Genomic DNA, 22,121 nt, shown 5'->3' with positions numbered 1-22,121 from the left:
AAGTGGTCTATTCTAGTCTGATTACCTAGGGATGCTAAATGCATACCCCATAGGTGGATAGGTTAGGTTCGACTAAATCAATATATTAGACTTCTGTTAGTTTGTCTTTGACTGCAAATAACAACAAACATGGCATCTTGGAGCTCGCTGATGTCCAAATTGTTGCTAGTGCATCGGATTTGGCAACTTTTTTGTTATTGATTTCCCCCAATGAAAATTTATATTACGTTGAAGTATTATCATTTACAAAATTAATATTTTATTTTCTATTGATATATCGCTTAGGTGTGCACTTCTGGTGATTTACCAAAAGTAGATCTCCCATGAGTAACATATATATGATGAGCATGAACATGAGAGGAAGACTGATAATGTAGTGGATGGGCAGGGTTAAGGGATCAGTCAATAAATCCAATATCCCTGGTCTCTCTTTTAGAAGACCTATGGCCTCCAGGAAACTGGCAACAGCCTTCTTTATTGTGTTGTTCTTTATACACTGCTTCTGACCCAGGGCAGTGGACAAGATGCAGGGATGACCCGTCATTCAGGAGGTGCCAAGATAAGAGGGTAGAGGGGAGTGGAGTATGTAGGGGATGAAGTGGGTGGGAGTGGTTTTCTATGCCTTTTTCTTTTGGCTACCTCCTGTGTGAAGGGGAAAAAAGCCTTTGGTATATGTATGTATGTGTATATGTATATATATGTGATGACATTGAATAGTGATATTTTTCTGTGCTTGCAGAGGAAATTTTGTTAATTAAAGATTAGTATGGGTAAGGAAATTCTTACTAATTAGGCATAATAAGGATTGCATGCAGTCTAAGCAAAACTATCATAGTAGCATAATACTTTAATAGATGTATTTAAAAAATAGACAATAAAATAGAAAAGCAGTATTAAAATCACAATAATAGTGGACAAAGGTCACAGTTCAAGTCTGGATCAAAATGAACATGTAAAACCTACATTCTGATACTATGTTGACAGCCATACTTCTTTCATGCACACAAGTTGTAAAGACAGTTACAGTGCATTTCATATCTGTAGCAAGAACAGGATTTTACTCACCTGGTTGTTAGCCCTTAGCATGAGTTCAGTTAAACAGATGAGGACAAAATGGGGTAGCTAAAGTGCTGGTACACTAGTCAACTCTACGTAGGGCACTACTACAATAATTAATACTGTTGCTGCTTTGGGCTTTTTCAGCAGTCCCCAGATTTGACCTAACATTTATCCAAGAATCATAATTTTACCCAGTCAGAGCTGGGAGCGTTCCTTGGTGTGTTCCTCTTTAGTTTGCCCATGGTTAGTGCTCTCAAACTATTAAAGCAATTTAGGTCTTGGTATAGTATGTGGCCTACAAAATTTTTCTTTGGTATAGTATGTGGCCTGCTGGACTTTTATTTTGGAATGAACCTGTCCCTTAAGCTTTAATAGTTTGGGAGCGCTAACTGCAGCCAAACTAAAGCAGAACGCGCCCAGCTCTGTACCCAGTCACAATATATTGCCCAGCAAATGTGGGTCTGCAAAATTGGGGCCGAGTGTATGTATCATTTTTTGTGTGATTTGTGTAATTCATTGTCATCTTACCCTGTTGAGTGATATTGTACTCCCCCATGTAGATCCAGTTTTGGACGAAGCTTTATCTAATTTCCAGATTTTGAAATATGTAATTTATTTATGTGGTTACATAAGAATAAAGGAGACTGCAAGAGACCATACGGCCTGCACTAGGCAGTTCCATGTCCATTAACACCTATCATCTTGATCCATAAAGTTATCTAACCTTCCCTTGATTCTTTCAGAGTGGGGAATTGTTCACATTGACCTATGGGTCATTGGTTGCTCAACTGCTGAAAGACTACGAGAATGTTGATGATGTAAACAGACAGTTGGAACGCATGGGCTACAACATAGGGATGAGACTTATCGAGGACTTCTTAGCTCGTGCCCATCCAGGCCGTTGTTATGACCTCCGTGATACAGCAGACAAGATTCAGGTTGGATTTGTGGCATGAATTACTGAATTTCAAGGAATTTATGAGAACCACTCATTTCTAAACACTGTTTCCCCTAACATGTAAAATGAGGATTTTCTCTCTCTCTCTTTCTTTCTCTTTTTCACATGCACACATAATACATGAATTCAGATCTAGATGTGATAATTAAAAGTCAAGGATATTGATTAACTTCAAGCTGTACATGAATTTGAGGCTAGGTGTGATAAATTAGAGAGGAGGTAGGACCCAGTAAGCATTGCTCCTTTCCTGTATACTACAATTAGGTAAACATATGCACACACACATACTCACATTCACACATTAAGAAAAAATTGAGACAAGGTTTGACAAATGGAAGAAAAGAGACTGAACTCCATGGACATTTCTCGAACTCTTTACACTAATTTCCCATTTTAGTTCATGAAAATTTTACAGGGTTCCCCAAAACCTTACAAATAGTTGTGGCTACTTTTTTTTTTTTTTTTAGGATAAAAAAAATTATATTCACATTCTTAAACCTTTGCATCCTACATACTTGTAGAGAAATCTTTGTAGATATGGTCCATAACTCCTTCACTTCCTTTCTATATTTTTCTTTCACAAAGAATCAAGGTATACTTGGACTTTGCCACCCCCATCACAAAGGGGAAAAGGCTTTTAGTATATATATGTTTAACAGGGGTGTCAGCAAATTATGCCTTCATGAGATGACTCCAAGGCATTGGGAGGATAAGCTCCCAAAGACACAATACCCTTTCAGTGGGAACTGACCATCGAACCAGTGTCCAGAGTGGTTCAGAACCCTCCACCACCAGCTCTTTTTTTAATACTGTGTGAGGATCTACTGTATGATAATATGTAGAAATTATATTGCAAAGATATGTCTGGTTCACCTTATAGACTTTGTATTTATTGCTTATTGTTTCTATCCAGCAAGCATTCAAGCTGTATCTTGGAGTGACACCCAACATTTCTAGTTGGAGCCCAAGTGGAGATGAGTTTTCTGTTGTCATGGACACGAATCCTTTGGCTGAGTTTGTAGAGCTTCCTGAGCAGTACTGTACAAATCTTCGCTATTCCAATGTGCTTGCTGGAGTCATCAGAGGAGCTTGTGAAATGGTAAGTGTTCAGCTCATAACGATACTTGCCTGGAGCTTTACTTTCTTGAAACCCAAAGCAGTTGGTAATAGTCCTTGTGTTGTAAGCTCCTGTGTGAAATCTTGGATCTGTTCCAGATACTAAGTATCAATGTGCTGCTCGACCAGGTCTGTCTATATCTATCAATACACCAAAGGTTTCTTCCTCCCATATAAAGGAGGTAGCCAGCCAAGGCATGCACCTACTCCTATCCATCACCTATTTGTTTTCCTTTCATCTTAGCCCTCATAGATAGAGAAAACCATTTTTGGCTGTTGAGCTCTCCCATGGAAATTGTGCCTTTACTGCACTGTATTTAACCCAAACAGTGTAGCAAGGAGCTTGTTACCCCTTCATCTCTGAGGTGCTGAGATGGGTGGGGTGGGTCTAAGTGTGGGCATGTGCTTTGACTTAGCCACCTCTTCTATTAGAGGAATTGTGTATTTTTCAAATTGCAGTTTGTTATATTTTCAGTATGTTATATTTATTTGAAACTCATAGGAGGTCCCAAGATAAGAGGGAGGGAAGAGGGTGGAGGGGAATGGAGTATGTTGGGGATGGAATGGGTGGGAGTAGTTTTTATGCCTTTGTTTTTTTGGCCACCTCCCTTGTAAAGGGGAAAAAGCCTTTGGTATATGTATGTATATTTATTTGATATGGTTTATATATTCGGCAGGTCCAGCTTGAAGTCATAGCTTGGTTTATTGCTGATCAACTGAAGGGAGACAATGTCACTGAAATCAGAGTAAAATTTGTCAAGAGATTAGAAGATGCAATACCAGCAGGAGAAGATTAAATTTTGCTGAAAATGTTATTGGTGTTACCATATTGGTTATGAAAAAATATTACATTTAAATGAATACACATTAATGTTGTTTTTCCCTCTGTAGTTGTATATGTAGGACAAGAGTAGATGTTTGATTATGATAAATTAGGAATGTGTTTAAGATGAGGTGTCTGAGAAGTATGATGGGGGTTACTTGGCTAGATAGAGTGAGAAATGAGGAGGTGAGGAGAAGAACGGGGGTGGAAAGGGAGTTGGGAGATAGGGTTGATGAAAGAGTATTAGGATGGTTTGGACACATGGAAAGAATGAGTGAAGAAAGACTAGTAAAAGGGGTATGGAAGGCAGATGTGGAGGGAGTGAACATGAGGGGACGTCCTAGGATGAGGTGGATGGATGGGGTGAAGGGGGCTTTGGGGAAGAGGGGAATGTCTGTTGAGGAAGGACGGGAGAGGACAGAAGACAGGGGTGAATGGAGAATGGTTGTATATGGATGATGTGATGCATGAGGTGGGATGGGGGGTGAGGTAGTATGTGTGAGCAAAATTTGATGCAGCCCGAAGGGATTTCTCCCTGTCTTCTCCTTTTATGCATGGGGGGACGGAGAGGGGGGGTCGCTGATTTCATGAAGCGGCCTTGCTGTGGATGTGCTGTGTCTTGTGACACTGCTTCTGACCCAGGGCAGTGGACAAGGTGCAGGGATGACCCGTCATCCAGGAGGTGCTAAGATAAGAGGGAGGGGTGTGGAGTGGATTCAGGGATGGAATGGGTGGGAATGATTTTATGCCTTTTCCTTTTTGGCTACCTCCCTTGTAAGGGGGAAAAAGCCTTGGTATATGTATGTATGAGAACAAGTGATTGAAAACATTATTGAACTTGGGAGTTTATGAAATTAAACTAACCAACATCATTGCATGTTTTCATCATTAAAATGAATATTCAGTGACAAAGTTCTTTTTGTTCATAATTGGATCAATTTAGGATACACTGCAAGGAGAAGCAGCAGATAATAATAATACCTTATTCGCTCGTAGATAATAGTCAATACTTAATGTGATTATGGTATGTGAGTACATGGAAAGGCATTTTTTTCACTTTGTAATGTTGTTACATTGTTATCACAGATGTTATCCCTCTGTGATTTTTCCTTAATTGTGTGTATATAGTGATACAGGTATTAAGAAGGTATCATGGAGCATGTATTTATTTTTTCATATGTATTCAATGTAGATTTTTTTTATTTGAATAAATATGATAATACTAAATTGGTCCCTAATATTTTTTCTTATCCTATGGGTGTATGATGTGGGTGTGTTCTTAGACATGGCCACCCCTCTTACAAGTTGGAAAGGGACTTTAATGTATGTGTATTTACCTTATTGTTGTATACAGGAAAGAAGTAATGCCTGTTGGGCTCCATCTCCTATTCTCTAATTTTGTATCATAGCCTCAAATTCATGTACAGTTCTAACTTAATCCATATCATTGATTTCTAGTACTTTGCATTTTTTTTATATTGAACTTCATGTCTCATTCTTGGCTACATGCAAAAATAGTGTATCTTTTTGCCATAGTCTACTGTCAGTGTTAATGAAGTGGCCGTGCTGAGGATGTAGTCTTGGTGCACTGCTTCTGACCCATGCAATGGGCAGGAGACGGGTGACCCTTAACCCACTAGTAGCTAAGATGAGAAAGATACAATAGGTGGTGGATAGGAGTGGGTTCATGGTTGGCTGGCTACCTCACTTATAGGGGGATTGAGGCCCTTGGCTGATAGATGGTAATCAGGACAACTGAAATCCGGAAGGACTAATCATACAAAAGACAAAGTTACAAACCTTTATTTGAAACTAAGAACCTTTTATTACCTTAATCACTAACAATACAAGGTCTGGAAAATGCATATTTGGTAGTTACACAAAAATAATTGTAATTTGCATGGATACTTGTTTTCCCCCTTGAGAAAAAGGCTTAAATTTAATCAATGAGTAGTGAAATAAATTAGTAGCAGCTACAGTTTGAAGCCATATAACAAATATAAGTTCTTCAACATCGTTGTTATATAAATCATAGCAATACGGCATATCAAATTTTGTACCCCCGTCAGTTAAATGCACTATATAACAAGACAAATCCCACAATTCTGTTTAGGGAAGCTCATTTTAGTCAACAGGTCAAAAGTACAACCCCTTGAAAAAGGGAAAAAGAAAGGAAAAATATATATAAAAATTTTCAAAGGTAAATTATGTGTACATGGATAACAGTTTGTTCCTTAACCCCACATATAATTCAGTAATAAATAATATTTACATATTTTATTTTATCACTAATAACCAGCACTTGTGTCCACGGACAATATCGTGCTTAAGAGTTGGAATCATAGAGGAGGTAAAGGAGAGTAGCATAAAGGAGGGATTGCAAAAGTTAGTGATCAGAATTCTTCTTATGAATGAAGATTCATCTCCAGCTATACAAGAATATTGCATCAATGGTTTGAAGTGGTGTCTCTAAAAGTCCCAGCTTTGGTTTAATGTCATGAACTCCCCTTCTTGGATAGGGCAAGGATGGTGTCACCTCATTGAGGGCTTTTTGAAGCAGGAAATTTAATGTGGTATGCCCTTACTATGAACTCGCTTGCTGTTAAGCACACTTGATCTGGCTCTAATCCAACCTTGCACTCAAGTAGTGACATTCTAAATCGTTCAGCCAGCAAGCATTCCCCAACACAATGACAGCATAAAATCTATGCAATCAATATCCAATACTAAGATATATTTACATGATTTAATTACAAATATATAATTTTCTATTAACCTAGGTCTGGAAAACTGAAGATACTTAAACATTAAATTAATAACAAAGTCAAAACGTACAACTCATATGATTTCGAAACAAAACATAACCCCTGATGACTTACTGTTGACATGCACTTCTTTTATGGTGTAAGGAAGTTCGTTTGTTGATAAGAGTCGCACTTACTCAAATTCTCCTACTACTGACTTTCATCTTACTATTATCTTTATTCTTTACTGCTGTTGATATATGGAATATCCTTGGTATTGCTGAGCTCGATACTGGGATGCTCCTGGCTGTTGTGTGGGGGGATGAGGTTGTCTTGGTATTGCTACCTGGGGTGAGCCTGGGGGGCGTACTGGAGGGAAGCCAACTCCAGGATACTGCTGGGAGGTGTAGGGAAATCCTCCCGTTCCAGTCTGGTTACTTCCTTGAAAACTGTGGAAACAATATGTCCATTACTTGGAGCTGAGCAATCTGATCATGTAAAGAACACTTGTATACCTGTAAAGGGTCTGTCATCACCAAGTACAGTCCCTCTTATATTCAAACTAACTGGATCATGAATGGAAATTTGTGCAACTACATTGATAATTTGGCTTCCCTAAGTCAAATAATGCCACTTGATATTTAACCCCTTTCACTTGTAATGCCAAACAGTGCCCACTTGTGTTGTACACAAAGTTCTGCAAGCATTTATGTTCAGCATGAAGGTGGGTGGTGGGAGAAAGATGCTGTGACTGCAGGTCATATGGCTTCAGGTAAGGTTATACGGAAAAAGATTAAGTGAAATGGAAAGTTCTGGGACAGCTTATGTAACATACAGTAAAATCTGACCTTCATGTGTGGCTGTTTGTGGCCATTCTAGTGCAAATATGAATTAAATTTTTTTTTAATATGAACAATGGAGTCACAACATAGAATGCCTATCACTAGTTGGCTAATAGGGTTGGTTGTGATGTGAACACAGGGCCCTTTGGTGCAAATGAAGCCACTGTTACAACACATGGACATTACATCATATTAGGCCAGTATGATATCAATGACAGAACTGTGTGCAGGTAGGAAACATGATGGCATCCATGCCTCTATGATGCACTTGGTGCTAATTAGTCAATACAACTATTATACATAATCATTTATCTATTTTTGCATAATTAAGTACAGTACTGCTTATTACATAAAAACTTTTTACAGTATATTACAGTGTGACAGGTTACAATGAAGTGAGTAATTATCTTTACCCTTGCTGGTACGGCTGATTTTGGTATTGCTGATAAAACTGTTGTTGCTGCTGAGCACTCTGTTGCTGTGGCTGCTGCCCTTGGGTTTGAGGGGGCCTGTGTGGAGGAGCTGTGGAAGGCTGTGTACTAGTGTTCACAATTGCTGAGGAGTTGACCATTGTGGTTGGAGGAGGAAGAGGAACGCTTCCAGAAGCTGGGACACTTGGATATTGACCTGCTGGAACCAACACATTAAAGAATTATTTTCAAATACTGGAGTAGATTACAAAATCAGATCCTACAATATCTATTCAATCAATCTGTTGCCCTAATTTTTTCTTGCAGGAGATCCATAGCATATACATGTTCATGACACAGTACTGCTCTAAGACGGTATCAACACAGAACAGGTCTAGCCACAGAACCAGACTTGCCTCCTTTACCTTTTACTTCCGTCCCTACTACTCCATTCCCTGCTACATATGACTTAAAAAAGATATTTGCAATTCTTCACTTCCTCCAGTCTTTCTCCTTTAAAACATACCTCCAACTCTCTGCCACCCTCTGCTCTTGTATCTCATCACCTTACTTTGGTCCACATTTACTTTCAGCTTCTCCTTGCACATACTCTCCCAAACTCCACAACTTTTGACCCTCTGATCCAGCCACAAACATAGTGTCCTCTACAAACAACTGGCTCCCCTCCCCTCCACCCTCACTTACTAGCTCCAAATTCCCTTACACCACCCACACATTTACCACTTATACCACATATGCTCACTTGTCTTCTACTACCATCTTAGTCTCATCATCCTGCCGCTCTCTTCCCTTCCTTCTGTTCCCTCCCATCCTCCTCATTCCACATACCACCTTACCTGAAGCAGTCACACAAAATTATAATTCCTTGTATACAAAAGCATAACTAACTTCTAGCTTACTATTACTAGGTTGAACATCCACCTCTTAAGTGTTTTTTGCCATCATAGTAACATGCATTATAACTGACCTGGTTGGTACTGTTGGTAACCCTGCTGAGCTGCATATGGTGCTGGTGTGGAGCCCCCAGAAGGTGGAGCAGTGCTGCCATCTGATGGAGCAGCAGTAGCAGCAGATGAACCCGAAGAAATAGATGTGTCACCTGAATAAAAAATGTGAACAACTAAGTTGCTATCATATGCACTTGAAAAATAATGTTATATTCTAGCACTCTTCATATGATTCACATTTACAAAAGTGACAACACTCTTTATTTTAAGGCAGACCCTGTATGTAAATGTACACTTCACAGGTGGCTGTAAAATACAGCTATGTCAGCCTCATCTTCACAACAATCCTTAACATAACCGGACAAGTCAATGCACAAAGAATGATTCTGATCTGGTTGTGGTCTGTTCCAGACCATGACCAGACCATGAACCCTACGTTCAAATGCTCCTTGTTAGTTTGATGATAATGCAAAGATCATTTGGAAAACAGAGGATGAGGAAGACTGAAAATTGTTCAATAAATATCTAGAGTTAATAACTGCAGCCAAGTGTACGAAATTAATTACAATGCCACAAAATGGGAAGATGGTAAAAGTACACAGAGACCATTTTTTAGTTGGAAAGAAACTGAATATCTGCAAAAATGAAAGAAAAGGATGTGGAAATATAGGTTATGAATAATTTGTCATTAAACATAAACACCAGCAAGATTATAAGCAAACCTGAATGAATACATACATATGCACACACACACACATTGAAATTTCAGTATGATAATTGGAAAATATGATAGGATCCATACATAAATTAAAGCTAGGTATGATATACAGGATAGCAAAAAGCCAGGACCCCATGAGCATAGCTCCTTTCCTGCATACTACAATTAGGTAAATATAACTTCGTAAATACTCACACACACACACAAAAATATACAACTTACTCAAATGGATGAGAGATTTTTTGAAATGAAGATACAAGAAGTCAGTAGTAAAGGATAAGATGTCAGGATGTAGAGCAGTGACCAGTGGAGTTCCACAAGGTTCAATGTTTGCATTAATGTTTCTAGTCTATGTCTATGACATGATTGAAGGTGCAACAAGCTGTGAGTGGAAGGGTGGTGAGGTAAACACCAGGAACCATTGGAGCTTTATTACTAACATTTCGTCCTGAAAGGACTTCCTCAGAGTGTGGAAACGTTAGTAATAAAACTCCAACGGTTCCTGGTGTTTACCTCACCACCTTTCCACTCATTCTGTCTTACGCACTACAACAAGCTATGTCAACATGTTTGCAGTTGATGCAAAAATCATGAGGACTGAAAAACTTGAAGGACAGAAGGTTATTGCAAAACAACCTAGACACTATCTTTGCATGGAGACTAGAATGGAAAACGAATTTCAATACCAAAAAATGCAAACTACTGGAAATGGGCAATAGCTACAAAAAAACAATCTTTAAACTATTCATTGTGAAGTGAATCCATTACAATAGCAAAAGAGAAGAAAGATCTGGGAGTGCTGAAAAAAGACAACCTATCACCCAACAGACATAACAGCATTATGGGAGAGATGTATGCACTGCTGCAGAAGATTAAAGTGGTTTTTCACCATATATGGATGAAGAGATGATGAAAAAAAAAAAAAATCGAAACCCTAATCTGTCCAAGACTGGAATGTGTCTGTGGTATGGTTTCCACACAGTGATGTATATAAGCACGATTGAGAGAATACAACGGGCAGTAACCAAACTGGTCCCCAGTCTGGCAGATAAACCATATAACAAAAGACTAAAAACACTGGGCATACCAACTTTGAAAGATCAAAGAGAAAGAGGTGATATGATTACAGTATTCAGGTCACTAAATGGGATAGATTGCACTGACAGAAGAGATCTCTTGATCAAGGATGGGAGGGCTTTTAGAGGTCATAGGAGCAAATTAAGAAAAACCACATGGCTACAGGATATGGAGAAATACAATTTTCCATATAGATACATGAATACTTGGAAAAGCTTAGAATGTGATACAGCTTAAGCTGGAACAATACACGTGTTCACATCTAAATATGATAATTGGAAATCAAGGATGTACATTAAGTTGGAACTGTACATGAATTTGAGAGTAGGCGACAGGACCCAATGAGCGTTGCTCCTTTTCTGTATACTACAATCGAGTAAGTACACGCACACAAACACAGAAAACTGAAGACAGAGGGAGGAACTTGGCTGTGGTGTTCAGATTAGTAATGGGTGGACAAAGTTGACCGAGATGTTTTGATTTGGATAGGATGGCATCAAGGGGTTGTGGACTGAAGAATTCAGTTTTCCACACAGATATATAAACTCCTAAAGTAGCCTAGAAGCTAATATAGCAGTAGTTAGAACTATACATAAATTCAAAATAAGTTATGACAGTGATGAATTCCAAGTTTCAATACAGATGTGTAAATTCCAAGATCAGCCTAAATGATACAGCATATGCTGGAACCAACCATGAATTTAAAAGTGAATTATGATAATCAGTATAGAAGTGACTAGACCCAATGACCATAGCCCCCTCCCTGGGGTAATACCTTGTTAAATATGGCAATGGAAAACACAATGACCCAATGGGTAAAGGAAGTGACCTGGGTAAGAGGGGATAACATTTTCATAAGGTTGGATTTGCTAATTACCAAGGAGCCAAACATCACTGGCTCTTTGAAATACCTTTGGCTAATAAGTTAAATGATCATGTAATAACTGAATTTCAGCTGGGAGATGGGGAAATACAGCACAGGAATGAATCACACAAGCAAGGTAGACTCAATTATGGGAAAGCAGATTTTTTCAGGCAAGAAGAAATTATTTGAAGAAGCAGACTGGATGAAATTCAGGACTACCAATGGAACTACAAGGAAATTGAAAAATTTTCTTTACATTTTCCCCTTTTACCTATTTTATGCCTTTTATTGGACCAGCCTTGTTCTTTCCTCTTCTGTATAATAATCTTAAGCAAATGTTTATTTACTCCCGTGTTGTAAATATCTATCTATATACTAACAGACTTCTCCTAGAAGGGGGAAGATGCCTATTGGTGTGTATATATATATATATATATATATTTAAACATGGGAGTGAACAAACATTTGCTGAAAATTAGTGGGAAGAAACAGCAGAAACAATGCTAGTTCAATAAAAGGTGTGAAACTGATAGGAAGAAGAGAGAGAAACTGGGATGTGGCTATGGGAAAATGGATAATGAAGAACCATCAGAATAAAGGAAGTTTCCAAATAAGCTAGATATGACAATACAAAAATCTGCAGAGAGGAGGAAAGAAATATTGAGAGTTATCAAAATTAGCCCAATAGAACAAATGTATTCATAAACCAAAATTCTCCCTATTAGATATCACATGAAATGATTGTGTACAGTTTTATGCTACAGAGAGAGAGAGAGGCAGCAACAAGAATGAAAGAGAGAGAGGGGGGAGGGAGGGAGGAGGGAAAGAGGAAGAGAGAGGCAGCAAGAATGAAAGAGTCAGGGAGGGAAAGAGAAAGAGGGAGGGAAAGAGGAAGGTAGAGGGAGAGAGAAAGAGAGGGGGGAAAGATGGAGGTAGAGAGAGAAAGAGGGGTAGGGAGGAAGAGAGAAGGGGTGAGTGAGAGAGAGAGGAGGAGAGAATGAGAGCGACCAAGAGCATACCATTCAAACACACAACCTACCACCTTTACCACACAATATGTTCACACCCAAATCATAAAACAAGCTTTTCAAGACAGACCACCAAACTCAACACTCCACAAGACCCAATCCCACAGAAAAAGCCATCTTAAGAGAAAAAAAACCATATTAGCATACTTGCATCCAGGTCTAAGGCAGTACCAATCGAGAATAGCCCCTGCCAGTGAATCAAACTGGCTTAGATGCAACCATCACAGAGGACACTGAAGACATCCAACATTACATATTCTCAGACAACACAACATATCTTCCTCGAGGGACCTACCAGACAGTCTGGTGGCTGTTGTCATTTACCTGGGAGCAGTGGGTCACCTACAAGATACACCTGGGACAGTAGAATGATCGACTGATTAATCAATTAATCCGCTGCTCAAGGTCTCTCTTGCAGGAATCATACTGTTCCCTGGTAACTAATGACAATTACAGGACAGGCCCATAGATCAATGAAGGAAGACATAATGTTGTCTAGGGATTATTAGTGTTGGGCATTGTAGGATGAGGTCATCAGTGTCTTGTGTGTGGTAATGGCATCATGAGCAGTTTGATTCTGTGGCCATATCTATTCTGTGCTAGTATTATCTTAGTGCTGGACAGTGTCCTGAATGCAAGTGTGCTAGTGTGATTTACCGTTCCATCTTGTTGAGCTTGCACAGTGATGGAGTGATTTACCATGGGCTTGGACCATGTGTTGGACTTGTAATTGACAACTATTACCCTCCCAGATGAGAGCTAAGATCTCATATATAGCACCATCTATGGGTAATGCTGTGACCTTCCACCCACGCACACACACAACCAACTCCTTGCCCATTCAGAGTTGGAGTGCTGGCTTGCAATGTACTGATGCTTAAAAATGTTCAGCCATGGGTGGGACTATAAATCAGATTACTGATTTAGTGGTCAAGAACAATATCACTACACTGTTGAGTCAGTAGCTGTGAGTGTTTTCTTGTGCAGGTGGTACGCTTTTGCATATGCTTGAACACTGCACTCCTAGAACAGTTTCTTTGTCATGTTCAGTTGGCTATGCCTGTGTGATATGACAAGATTGGTGAGTAGGGTTGAGGACTCTAGCTTAGAACTGTGTACTTATCATGTTCATATGGGGAAGAGTTTGGATTCTGCATGCAGCGGTTCTATTGGGGTAGTTTTGGTGCATCCTGTTATCATTTTCAATGCTATATTTTGTTTAATTAATAAAAAAAAATTGTTTTGCTGTTGGGAACCATGCTGTGGAAGTGTGGTATGTGTGGGGTTCTTATGAACTGTTTGTAGAAAGTATTTAGGGGTTCTTCTGTTGTCCAAAGCCATGCTTGTAATTTATATTAGTGGGTTAATTTCTTGCTGATTTTCACTGTCAGACCCCTAAAGTATGGGCTGACATTCCTATGTTAAAAGTGAGACAAGAATTCTAGAGTTCTTTTCCAATGGAAAGATTTGGGCGCTTAATTTCACTTCTGGGCGTTTCTTTGATTCTTGGTCATCTGTGGTGAACAGCGTTACTGATTTCTAGGGTGAGGCCTTCATTCTATTATTCTGATTCACTGCTTTAGTCTGTCCAAATATGCTTGGATATTCTCACATTTGTCTTCCGATACCTCTACTCACATATACCCATCACTGGTTTCAAGTTTATATCTAATGACTACATGCAAGCTCATACCATTTGAATATTTTGTGGGGCTGCCTGAATACTTCATCATGAATTCATTCTGACTGTTACAAAAACATGAAAACAAGATAAAGTGTCCACATAAATTATGGCTTCATTACAAATTCAAATCAGAGGTAGTCTTTACACAATGCCTAAAGCCTTCTGCATTATTGTTAGTAAGCTGATGTGGTCTTCATTTTACCTTCTGTAAGCCCAAAGGATGACATAACATTCTTGTACACAGATGAATCTTGGGGGTTTGGAGATGCTAAAAGAAAGTAATTCAAAACAATTGGGACTTCCTGTTATACTTCACTTAGGTCTACACATATGTTTACATATGTGAATAAATAATAAAATGAATATATATATACACATATTGAGACATTCTGACAGGTTGATATGTGTAGGAATAGGAGACAGAGTTTATTCCTGAACAGTTTCATATATTTGCAAAACTAGTCAGGAATATACTCAGACTAAGACTCCTGTGTTTCCTATTCCTACTAATGAATGTGTGTGTGTGTGTGTCTATATGTGTACATATTTAAATGTGTATATGTGTATTTATATGTAAGATATATATATATATATATATATATATATATATATATATGTAAAAATGCATGAGAGAATGGAGAGGAGGGTTGCTGATTAAATGAAGTGGCCTTCCTGTGGATGTGCTATGTCTTGCTGCATTGCTTCTGACTCGGGGCAGTAGGTGGGATGCAGGGATGACCAGTCATCCAGGAGGTGCCAAGAAAAGAGACACGGAGGGGTGGTGAATGGGAATGGAGTGGGAGGAGATGAAATGGGTGGGAGTGGATTTATGCCTTTTGTCTTTGGCTACCTTTCTTGTAAGCAGGAAAAAGCCCTTGGTATACATATATACACATACATATACATATACTAAAGGCTTTTTCCCCCCTTACACAGGAGATAGCCAAAAGACAAGGCATAGAAACCACTCTAATCCATTCCATCCCCTACATACTCCACTCCCATCTACCCTCTCCCCTCCCTCTTATCTTGGCACCTCCTGGATGACGGGTCATACCTGCACATAACAGATAGCCCTTTACAATGGGGGAGAGCCTTTTGGTAAATGTATGCATATATTGTTAAAACAATGTGACAAGTTGTTGTTGTTGTCATTTCCTAGACTGTCTGTCCAAGCAGTCCCATCTCCCCAAGGAATGCCACAGCCGAAACTGGATTTTCCCACAAATCCTTTATAGAGTGTATGTTGTGTTGTTTGCGTGCATGACTGTGTATAATGCAGTCTTCCATTCTGTGTTGTATGGTATGGGGTGAAGTGTTACATCCTGGGCAGCTGTTCACAATGTGGTTATCCAGCCTCTTCTGGTAGCTTAGAAGTGCTGGGTGGTGGCCGCACCGCAGTCTGGCCAGGTGGACTCTGTCCTTTCATGGGAGAGAGGATTCAGAAGGGTGGATATCAGGGGGTCTGGCATGCAGCAGTGTGTTGTCTTTCAGTGTGTTAATGGAGTGGTGAGTGATATGATTATGAATATGTTTCCGGAGGCTGGTATTTGGTGGTTGTGGAGGAAGAGAAGAGAGTATCTGTGTGTGATACAGGTCTTTGGGTGTTGTTTTAATGTTTCTTGGTGTGTGAGGGTGTTCTGCTATGGAGTGTAGCGGGTGTGATGTGTTTGTGTGCCTCTCATGTCAAGGTGGTCCTTGACTTTGTGGACTTTTGTTTCATGGTGTAAATGGTTTGTAGGTGTTGTATTTGTGCAGCCTGTAATTGTTTTTAGGGCTTTGTTTTGTATGATTTGAAGGGTGTTGTGGTGTGTCTCACTGAGATTAGGAGCCCATGCAGGACTCGCATAATTCATCACTGAGCGTATACATTGTTTGTATATTCTTATATTAGTTTCTTTGTTTTGTCCAAATGTTGTTCCAGTGATTGACTTAAGTGCGTTAAGTCTAGGTGTGCATTTGTTTTTTATGTTTGTGATGTGTTGTTTGAAAGACATGGATGTATTGTATGTTACACCAAGAATTTTTGGTGTGTTTGTGTGTGGTATTAGAGTGTTGTTAATGTAGAGATGAGGTATGTATTTGTGTTCTTTTGTCCTATTGGTGAGAAGTTGAGGAAGCTGAAAAAAAAAAAAAGACACAGGTCTAGTTCTGAGTTTATTCCTCACTAGTTTCACTCTAAGATTAGAGCTAAACCAGTCAAGAATAATCTTGGAACTAGACCCATGTCTTCTTTTTCCACCTTCCTCAGTATGCATTCATAAATATGCTATTCCATGGGAATCTGACCACATGTCAAATCATAAGTCTGGTATCATTTCCTTTGTGGAAACTTTACAGTGTATATCAATTCCAATACTGACATAATATCATATGATCATATAATGGTGCCTTACTATGGCTAGGTGGTGGTGCTGCTGCTGCAGAGGTGGATGGTGGATTCCCAATTCCTGTTCCTTCAGCACTTGAAACCGAGGGAGGTGCCACTTCTTCCGCAGGTGGAACACTGGATACTGGCTGCAGGGGATCAAACTCCTTGGAGGAAATGGTTGGTACGGTGCTTGTGATGGGTCCTTGGATTATGCTCACTGAATTGAATAAATGCTCAGGGGTCACAAACAGAAAGATTAAGTAAATCAAATGTTACAACATAGCACTGTCAATACTGCACTACAATAATCACCGCCTTTAAAGAGATCATAGATATTGCTTACATTGATCAGCTTCTGGGTCACTTGATGTTGTTGCAGCCTCTGCAGAAGAGAGATCAAGAGCATCAAGCAATGCTGTTGCTTTATCTCTTATCAATCTTAGTTCCTTCTTCACTAAACTTGCCTGAAAGGAAACACGAGAAATTAGGGATGAAATAAGCAGAACTGATGGAAATTTGTTTGAGAAATATTATCATCTGAGTTCTTACATTTAGAATCTGGTCCCTTCCACTCATAGGTTTCTGTCCGTTAACGAAGATAGTCAACTTCAGGTTCCGATTACACTGAATGGCAAAGGCAAGGTCTGATGTATCAAAGATGGTTATCAAATCCCCATCTTCATCCTGGAATTATAAACAAAATTAAACTTTGAAAACTGACATGTCACCTTGAAAAATACACATAAATACATTCATATACATATACCAAGGGCTTTCCCCCCTTACAAGGAAGGTAGCCAAAGTCAAAAGGCATAATTCCACTCCCACCCATTTCATCCACACTCACTCCACTCCCATTCCCCACCCCTCATACATAATTGCACACAATACACACATATTATTAATAATTGATAATATAAATTAAATTAAATTAAACCATATAATTAATAAATAAATATGAACATTTCTCACCTTATACTTTATGGTAAGGTCATCCTCTGTTGTGAGTGACCCTCTAAAAACTCTTTGCATCATAAGAATCAACTCATCATATGTCATATCTTCATTATGGATGGGGGTGCGGCGGATGTCATCACCAAGTTGAGCCTTATCGTTAAAAAAGAAAAGAAAGAAAGAGAGAAAAAAAAAATTAAAGGATGTACACGATGAAGTGTTCTGAGAAAATACTAAACAAAAATCAGTCTCTATAATAATTATATCAACAAAGATTATAATAATGATACTATTTATAGTAATAATAATAATGTTAGAAATAATAATAATAATAATAATCCCTAGCACATGATACTCAATTCATATCCTTGGATTTTGGCCATGAAAAATAAAGTCTACCTAAAACCTGCATAAATATTGTAACAAGTAATTACAGTGATATTGTAATAAGTAATCATAGTAATATTGTAACAAGTAATTACAGTAATATTGTAGTAAGTAATCACAGTTACAGAATACAACAAAATATTTATAGACATATATTTACCTTGATAATGAGCTTGCCTGACAGATCTATTCCTCCTCCATTGCTGGCCGGGCTGCCCATTTCTGTGTCCTATAACAAATAAAATCTTCATTATGTAATACAAATACCATCAATTAGGGGCATATGCCAAAGGGTACATTGCCTCAATTGATAAAAAAAAAAAAAAAAAAAAAAAAATAGGGAATAGGATATGGGACCCAACAAGCACTGCTCCTTTCCTGTATATTACAATTGGGTAAATACATACAGATGCCTATCCCATGAGGGGTGGAAGTAGACATGACTAAATCGTAGGCCATTATCTGTGACCAGTACAATAGTAAAACTATGTGAAAGGATTGAGGAAGTTCAAAGGGTCAAATATTAATCTTGAAGAGATGAACATTCTGGTAGACAGTTGGTTTGGCTTTAGATCTGGAATGCCATTTGTCTCAAATCTTTTAAGCTTTTACTCAAGAGTGATTGATGTGCTGAAAGGGAGGGAGGGGCGGGTAGACTGTGTGTACCTCAACCTAAAGACTTTCGATGAAGTACCTCACAAGAGTGATTGATGTGTTGATAGAGAGGGAGGGGTAGGTGGACTGTGTGTACTTCAACATAGAGAAGACTTTTGATAAAGTATATAAGAACATAAGAATGACTGCAAAAGACCATAAAGCCTACACTAGACAGTTCCATGTCCATTACCACCTGTCATCCCCATCCATAAAGCTGTCTGACCTTTTCTTAAAACAACCAATAGTTTTAGTGCTCGCTATATGGTTACTAAGTCCATTCATTCACCACTCTGTTGGTAAACTAGTTTTTGCCTATTTCCTTCTTAAATCTAAATTTATCCATTACTGCAAGTCCTGTCATCTTAATATGATGACCTTGTTTGCATCACCCTTGTTAAAGCCTTTGATCCACTTGAACAGCTCTATTAGATCACCCTGCACTCTGCATCTTTCCAGAGAGTGTAAGTTAAGGTGCCTAAGCCTATCCTTGTAAGGTAAATTTCTGAGCCCATGTGCCATCTTGGTCATTCTCCTCTGTAGTGATTCTAGTGAATTGATATCTTTTCTATAGGACAGAGATCAAAACTGTACAGCATAGTCAATGATGGGTCTAAATATGGGGATAAATATGATAAATTGGAGACTAGAAGATGGGGTTCAACAAGCATTGCTCCTTTCCTGTACACTCCCATAAAGCTACCCTTCCCATTTAAAACAACTTTTGGCAGGACTGGTCATGTTCCATAAATGAGTTCTGTGAACACCTCCTTCATCTCCTCTACCAAGCAGAGTTGAATCCAAGTACAGGCTACTGTGCTTAAGCCCAAGTACCCAGAAATTTTTTAAATATAAAATTTTTCCAGTCTAGCTAGTGACAGATTTAGGGAGGAAAGCTTAAAGTAAATGTGGGCAAAGGTAAGGTGATGAGATGCATTTAGGGAGAGGGTGACAGGGAATTGGTGACAAGTCTTGAAGTACAGAAGCTGGAGAAAATGGAGAGGAAGAGAGAGAGGTGGCAGATTGGATAGATGAAAGAATACTGGGATGTTTTGGGTACATGGTTACAAAAAATGGAGAAAAACTAGCAAAATGAGTGTGGAAGGCATAGATGGATGGATTGAACCTCAGGGATAGACCAAGAATGAGATGGATAGATGGGTTGAAAGCGGCTTTGAGTAAAAGGGGAATGCCCGTTGAGCAAAGAAGGGTGAAGGAAAGAGATAGGTGTGAATGGGAAATAATTTGACACGACCAGAAGGGATTTCTACTCATCTTCTCTATTTCCACACGAGGGGACAAGGAGGGAGTCTCGATGTAAATGAAGTGGCTGGCCCTCCTGTGAATATGCTGTGTCTTGCTGCATTGCTTCTGACCCAGGAAATGGGCAGGGAATAGGGATGACCTTTGATCCAAAAATACACACACACACACATACACATACCAAAGGCCCTTTTCCCCTCACATGGGGGGTAGCCAAAAAGAAAAAGGCATAAAAACCACTCCCAACCATTCCATCCCCTACATATTCCTCTCCCCTCCACCCTCCTCCCTCCCTCTCATCTTGGCACCTCCTGGATGATGGGTCATCCCAACATCCTGTCCACATCCTGGGTCAGAAGCAGTGTTGCAAGACATCTAAAAATAGCTGAGATAAAAGAGAAATGATTGGGAGTGTGTGCATGCCTAGGCTGGCTATCTCCCTTGTACAGTGGAAGAAGCCTTTTGGTATTTAGACAGATATATCAAATTAATGTTCCACTTCTGCCCATTATTAGGATAGGTGTACTTCACATTCCTTCAACCCACAAGGCACAGGTGCTGCTAAGACAACCATATAAACTACCTAAAAATTATCAAGACCTCACCTACATCTATGGCTGTCCTCATTATCATATCAATTCAACAAAAATTTAAAAATGACTCATATACCTAAGGACGGGATATTCCCACTTTACACGTACCCTTCTTGTGACATAATATTATCTTCCCAATTGCTAATATAAACATTCTTTCACACTACCAAACATGATACTAGAATGTTCAATCTATGCAACATTCTGCTTTCATATTGTACTCCGTCAAACAATAATGAAACTACACCAATTCCTTGGTAATGAGACACAAAAGCTATAATTCTTTTGCAGCTTACAAAAAACAGGTCTCTTATCCAAATCTTATCCCTTAACTAACTAGGTAAATGCATAAAACATAAAATAATATACAAGAGCAACACAAAATTGTCCACAAGGCTAGAACTGCTAGTAAACATTAAACTGTAATACAGGGCTCCAACAAGGGGGGGGGGGCAATGCCCCGGGGTGGCACGTTATGGGGGGGGCCCACTTTTGGTGAAAAGAAGGTAAAGCAAATGAGTTGTGTATAATCGTTTTGTGGATAAATGTTACTACGAAGTGTCGAAAAGTGCCACCCCCCAATGGGGGGGGGGCACTTACCCATGTTGGGGCCCTGCGGTAATAACAAACTCCTTCAGAAAGTGAGTTGTTGCAATAGTTTGCCTTCCCTATATGGGGAGATGATGCAACTCCATTTCAGGTGGTTATGCCATTTTAGTTAGTTAAAGAAGGTTATTATTGATAACTTGTCCTTAAAGGATATTGCCATCTCACAAGGGTATCGTTATTTCTGATGACTGTGTGGCAAATAATTTTCTTGTGGAAATGGACCTCTAAACTAAAGAGAAAAAAATGAGTTTAAACCAAACTCAAACTACCCCTAAGGCTGATGTTCATTTTCCTGATAACAACTAATACATCAGGTTCCTTTAATGCATGAAAGCAAAAAGTGAAAGTCCTTGCATAGGCACTAGAAAAAATGACCTATATGATATATCTGAAATCATATAGGCCTCAAAATCATGTGACTTGCTTTAAAGATGTTTCAACTTTCTGGACAACACTTGTATAATACACGTAGCCTTTGAATTACCATTGCATATATCACTTACTTATATTTTCCCCTTGGGTCTTACACGAGTGCCACTTTATAAAAAATCACACATTAATGAGATAAAATCGTAGCTGTACAATTAAGTGTACCACTGCCTACATCCTATTTGGGTAGAACAAAGCAATGTCTTGCCTTAAAGTAATATAACATGCACAAATGTTATGTTGAGGTTACTGTCAAGTGTACGAGCTTACTTTTGATATTATCATTAATATACGACTACGTTAGTACGAAAAACTACTTCCCAACCTTTCAAGGTCTTTCGTCACTCTCAAACGTCATCTAGAGGAAAAGACGCTAATCTAATCACGGTGTTTACGAAAACTCAAAGTGCATTTGGATATAAAGACAAACCTGCGTTTGTCAATCTACCTGCTTATACATCTATACGCAGATAGCCATAGTTAAAAGATTATATTATGCGATAAAATAATTACGAACTCAGCTACAATAGCCTTCCCCTAAAACTGAGGGGAAGTTCATTGGTTATTTT

The 22,121-nt window shown here is 38.9% G+C and overlaps 2 protein-coding genes across 8 annotated transcripts in view; one reads left to right on the top strand and one right to left on the bottom strand.

Moving 5' to 3' along the window:
- The window catches only part of Bet3 (blocked early in transport 3), a 6,552-nt gene extending 1,369 nt beyond the window's left edge, over positions 1-5,183 (top strand). Inside the window, exons 2-4 of the mRNA XM_076211372.1 lie at positions 1,803-1,997; positions 2,931-3,116; positions 3,811-5,183. Coding sequence (XP_076067487.1) covers positions 1,803-1,997; positions 2,931-3,116; positions 3,811-3,930 — 501 coding nt within the window. The 3' untranslated portion in view covers positions 3,931-5,183. The remainder of the gene's footprint in view (positions 1-1,802; positions 1,998-2,930; positions 3,117-3,810) is intronic.
- A 561-nt stretch (positions 5,184-5,744) lies between these two features.
- LOC143040372 (uncharacterized) lies at positions 5,745-21,966 on the bottom strand. 7 transcript variants are annotated; one of them, XM_076211368.1, is made up of 10 exons: positions 21,878-21,966; positions 18,165-18,233; positions 17,636-17,770; positions 17,213-17,347; positions 17,007-17,127; positions 16,689-16,880; positions 14,495-14,560; positions 8,941-9,072; positions 7,956-8,172; positions 5,745-7,149 (listed from the first exon to the last, which is right to left on the bottom strand). In XM_076211368.1, exons 2-10 carry the CDS (start codon positions 18,222-18,224, stop codon positions 6,945-6,947), a joined length of 1,263 nt encoding a protein of 420 aa, XP_076067483.1. In that variant the 5' UTR covers positions 18,225-18,233; positions 21,878-21,966; the 3' UTR covers positions 5,745-6,944. The 7 variants fall into 7 exon arrangements, with proteins under 7 accessions (XP_076067483.1, XP_076067481.1, XP_076067480.1 ...); XM_076211366.1 differs by having other exon boundaries at positions 21,823-21,903; XM_076211365.1 differs by lacking the exon at positions 21,878-21,966 and adding an exon at positions 21,761-21,793.
- Between the last annotated feature and the right edge of the window lie 155 nt (positions 21,967-22,121).

The sequence above is a fragment of the Oratosquilla oratoria genome, chromosome 28 (assembly GCF_046742065.1).
Source record: "Oratosquilla oratoria isolate Oo_2021 chromosome 28, ASM4674206v1, whole genome shotgun sequence".
NCBI classification, from domain to species: Eukaryota; Metazoa; Arthropoda; class Malacostraca; order Stomatopoda; family Squillidae; genus Oratosquilla; species Oratosquilla oratoria.
This window is presented reverse-complemented; position numbering and strand designations above follow the sequence as displayed.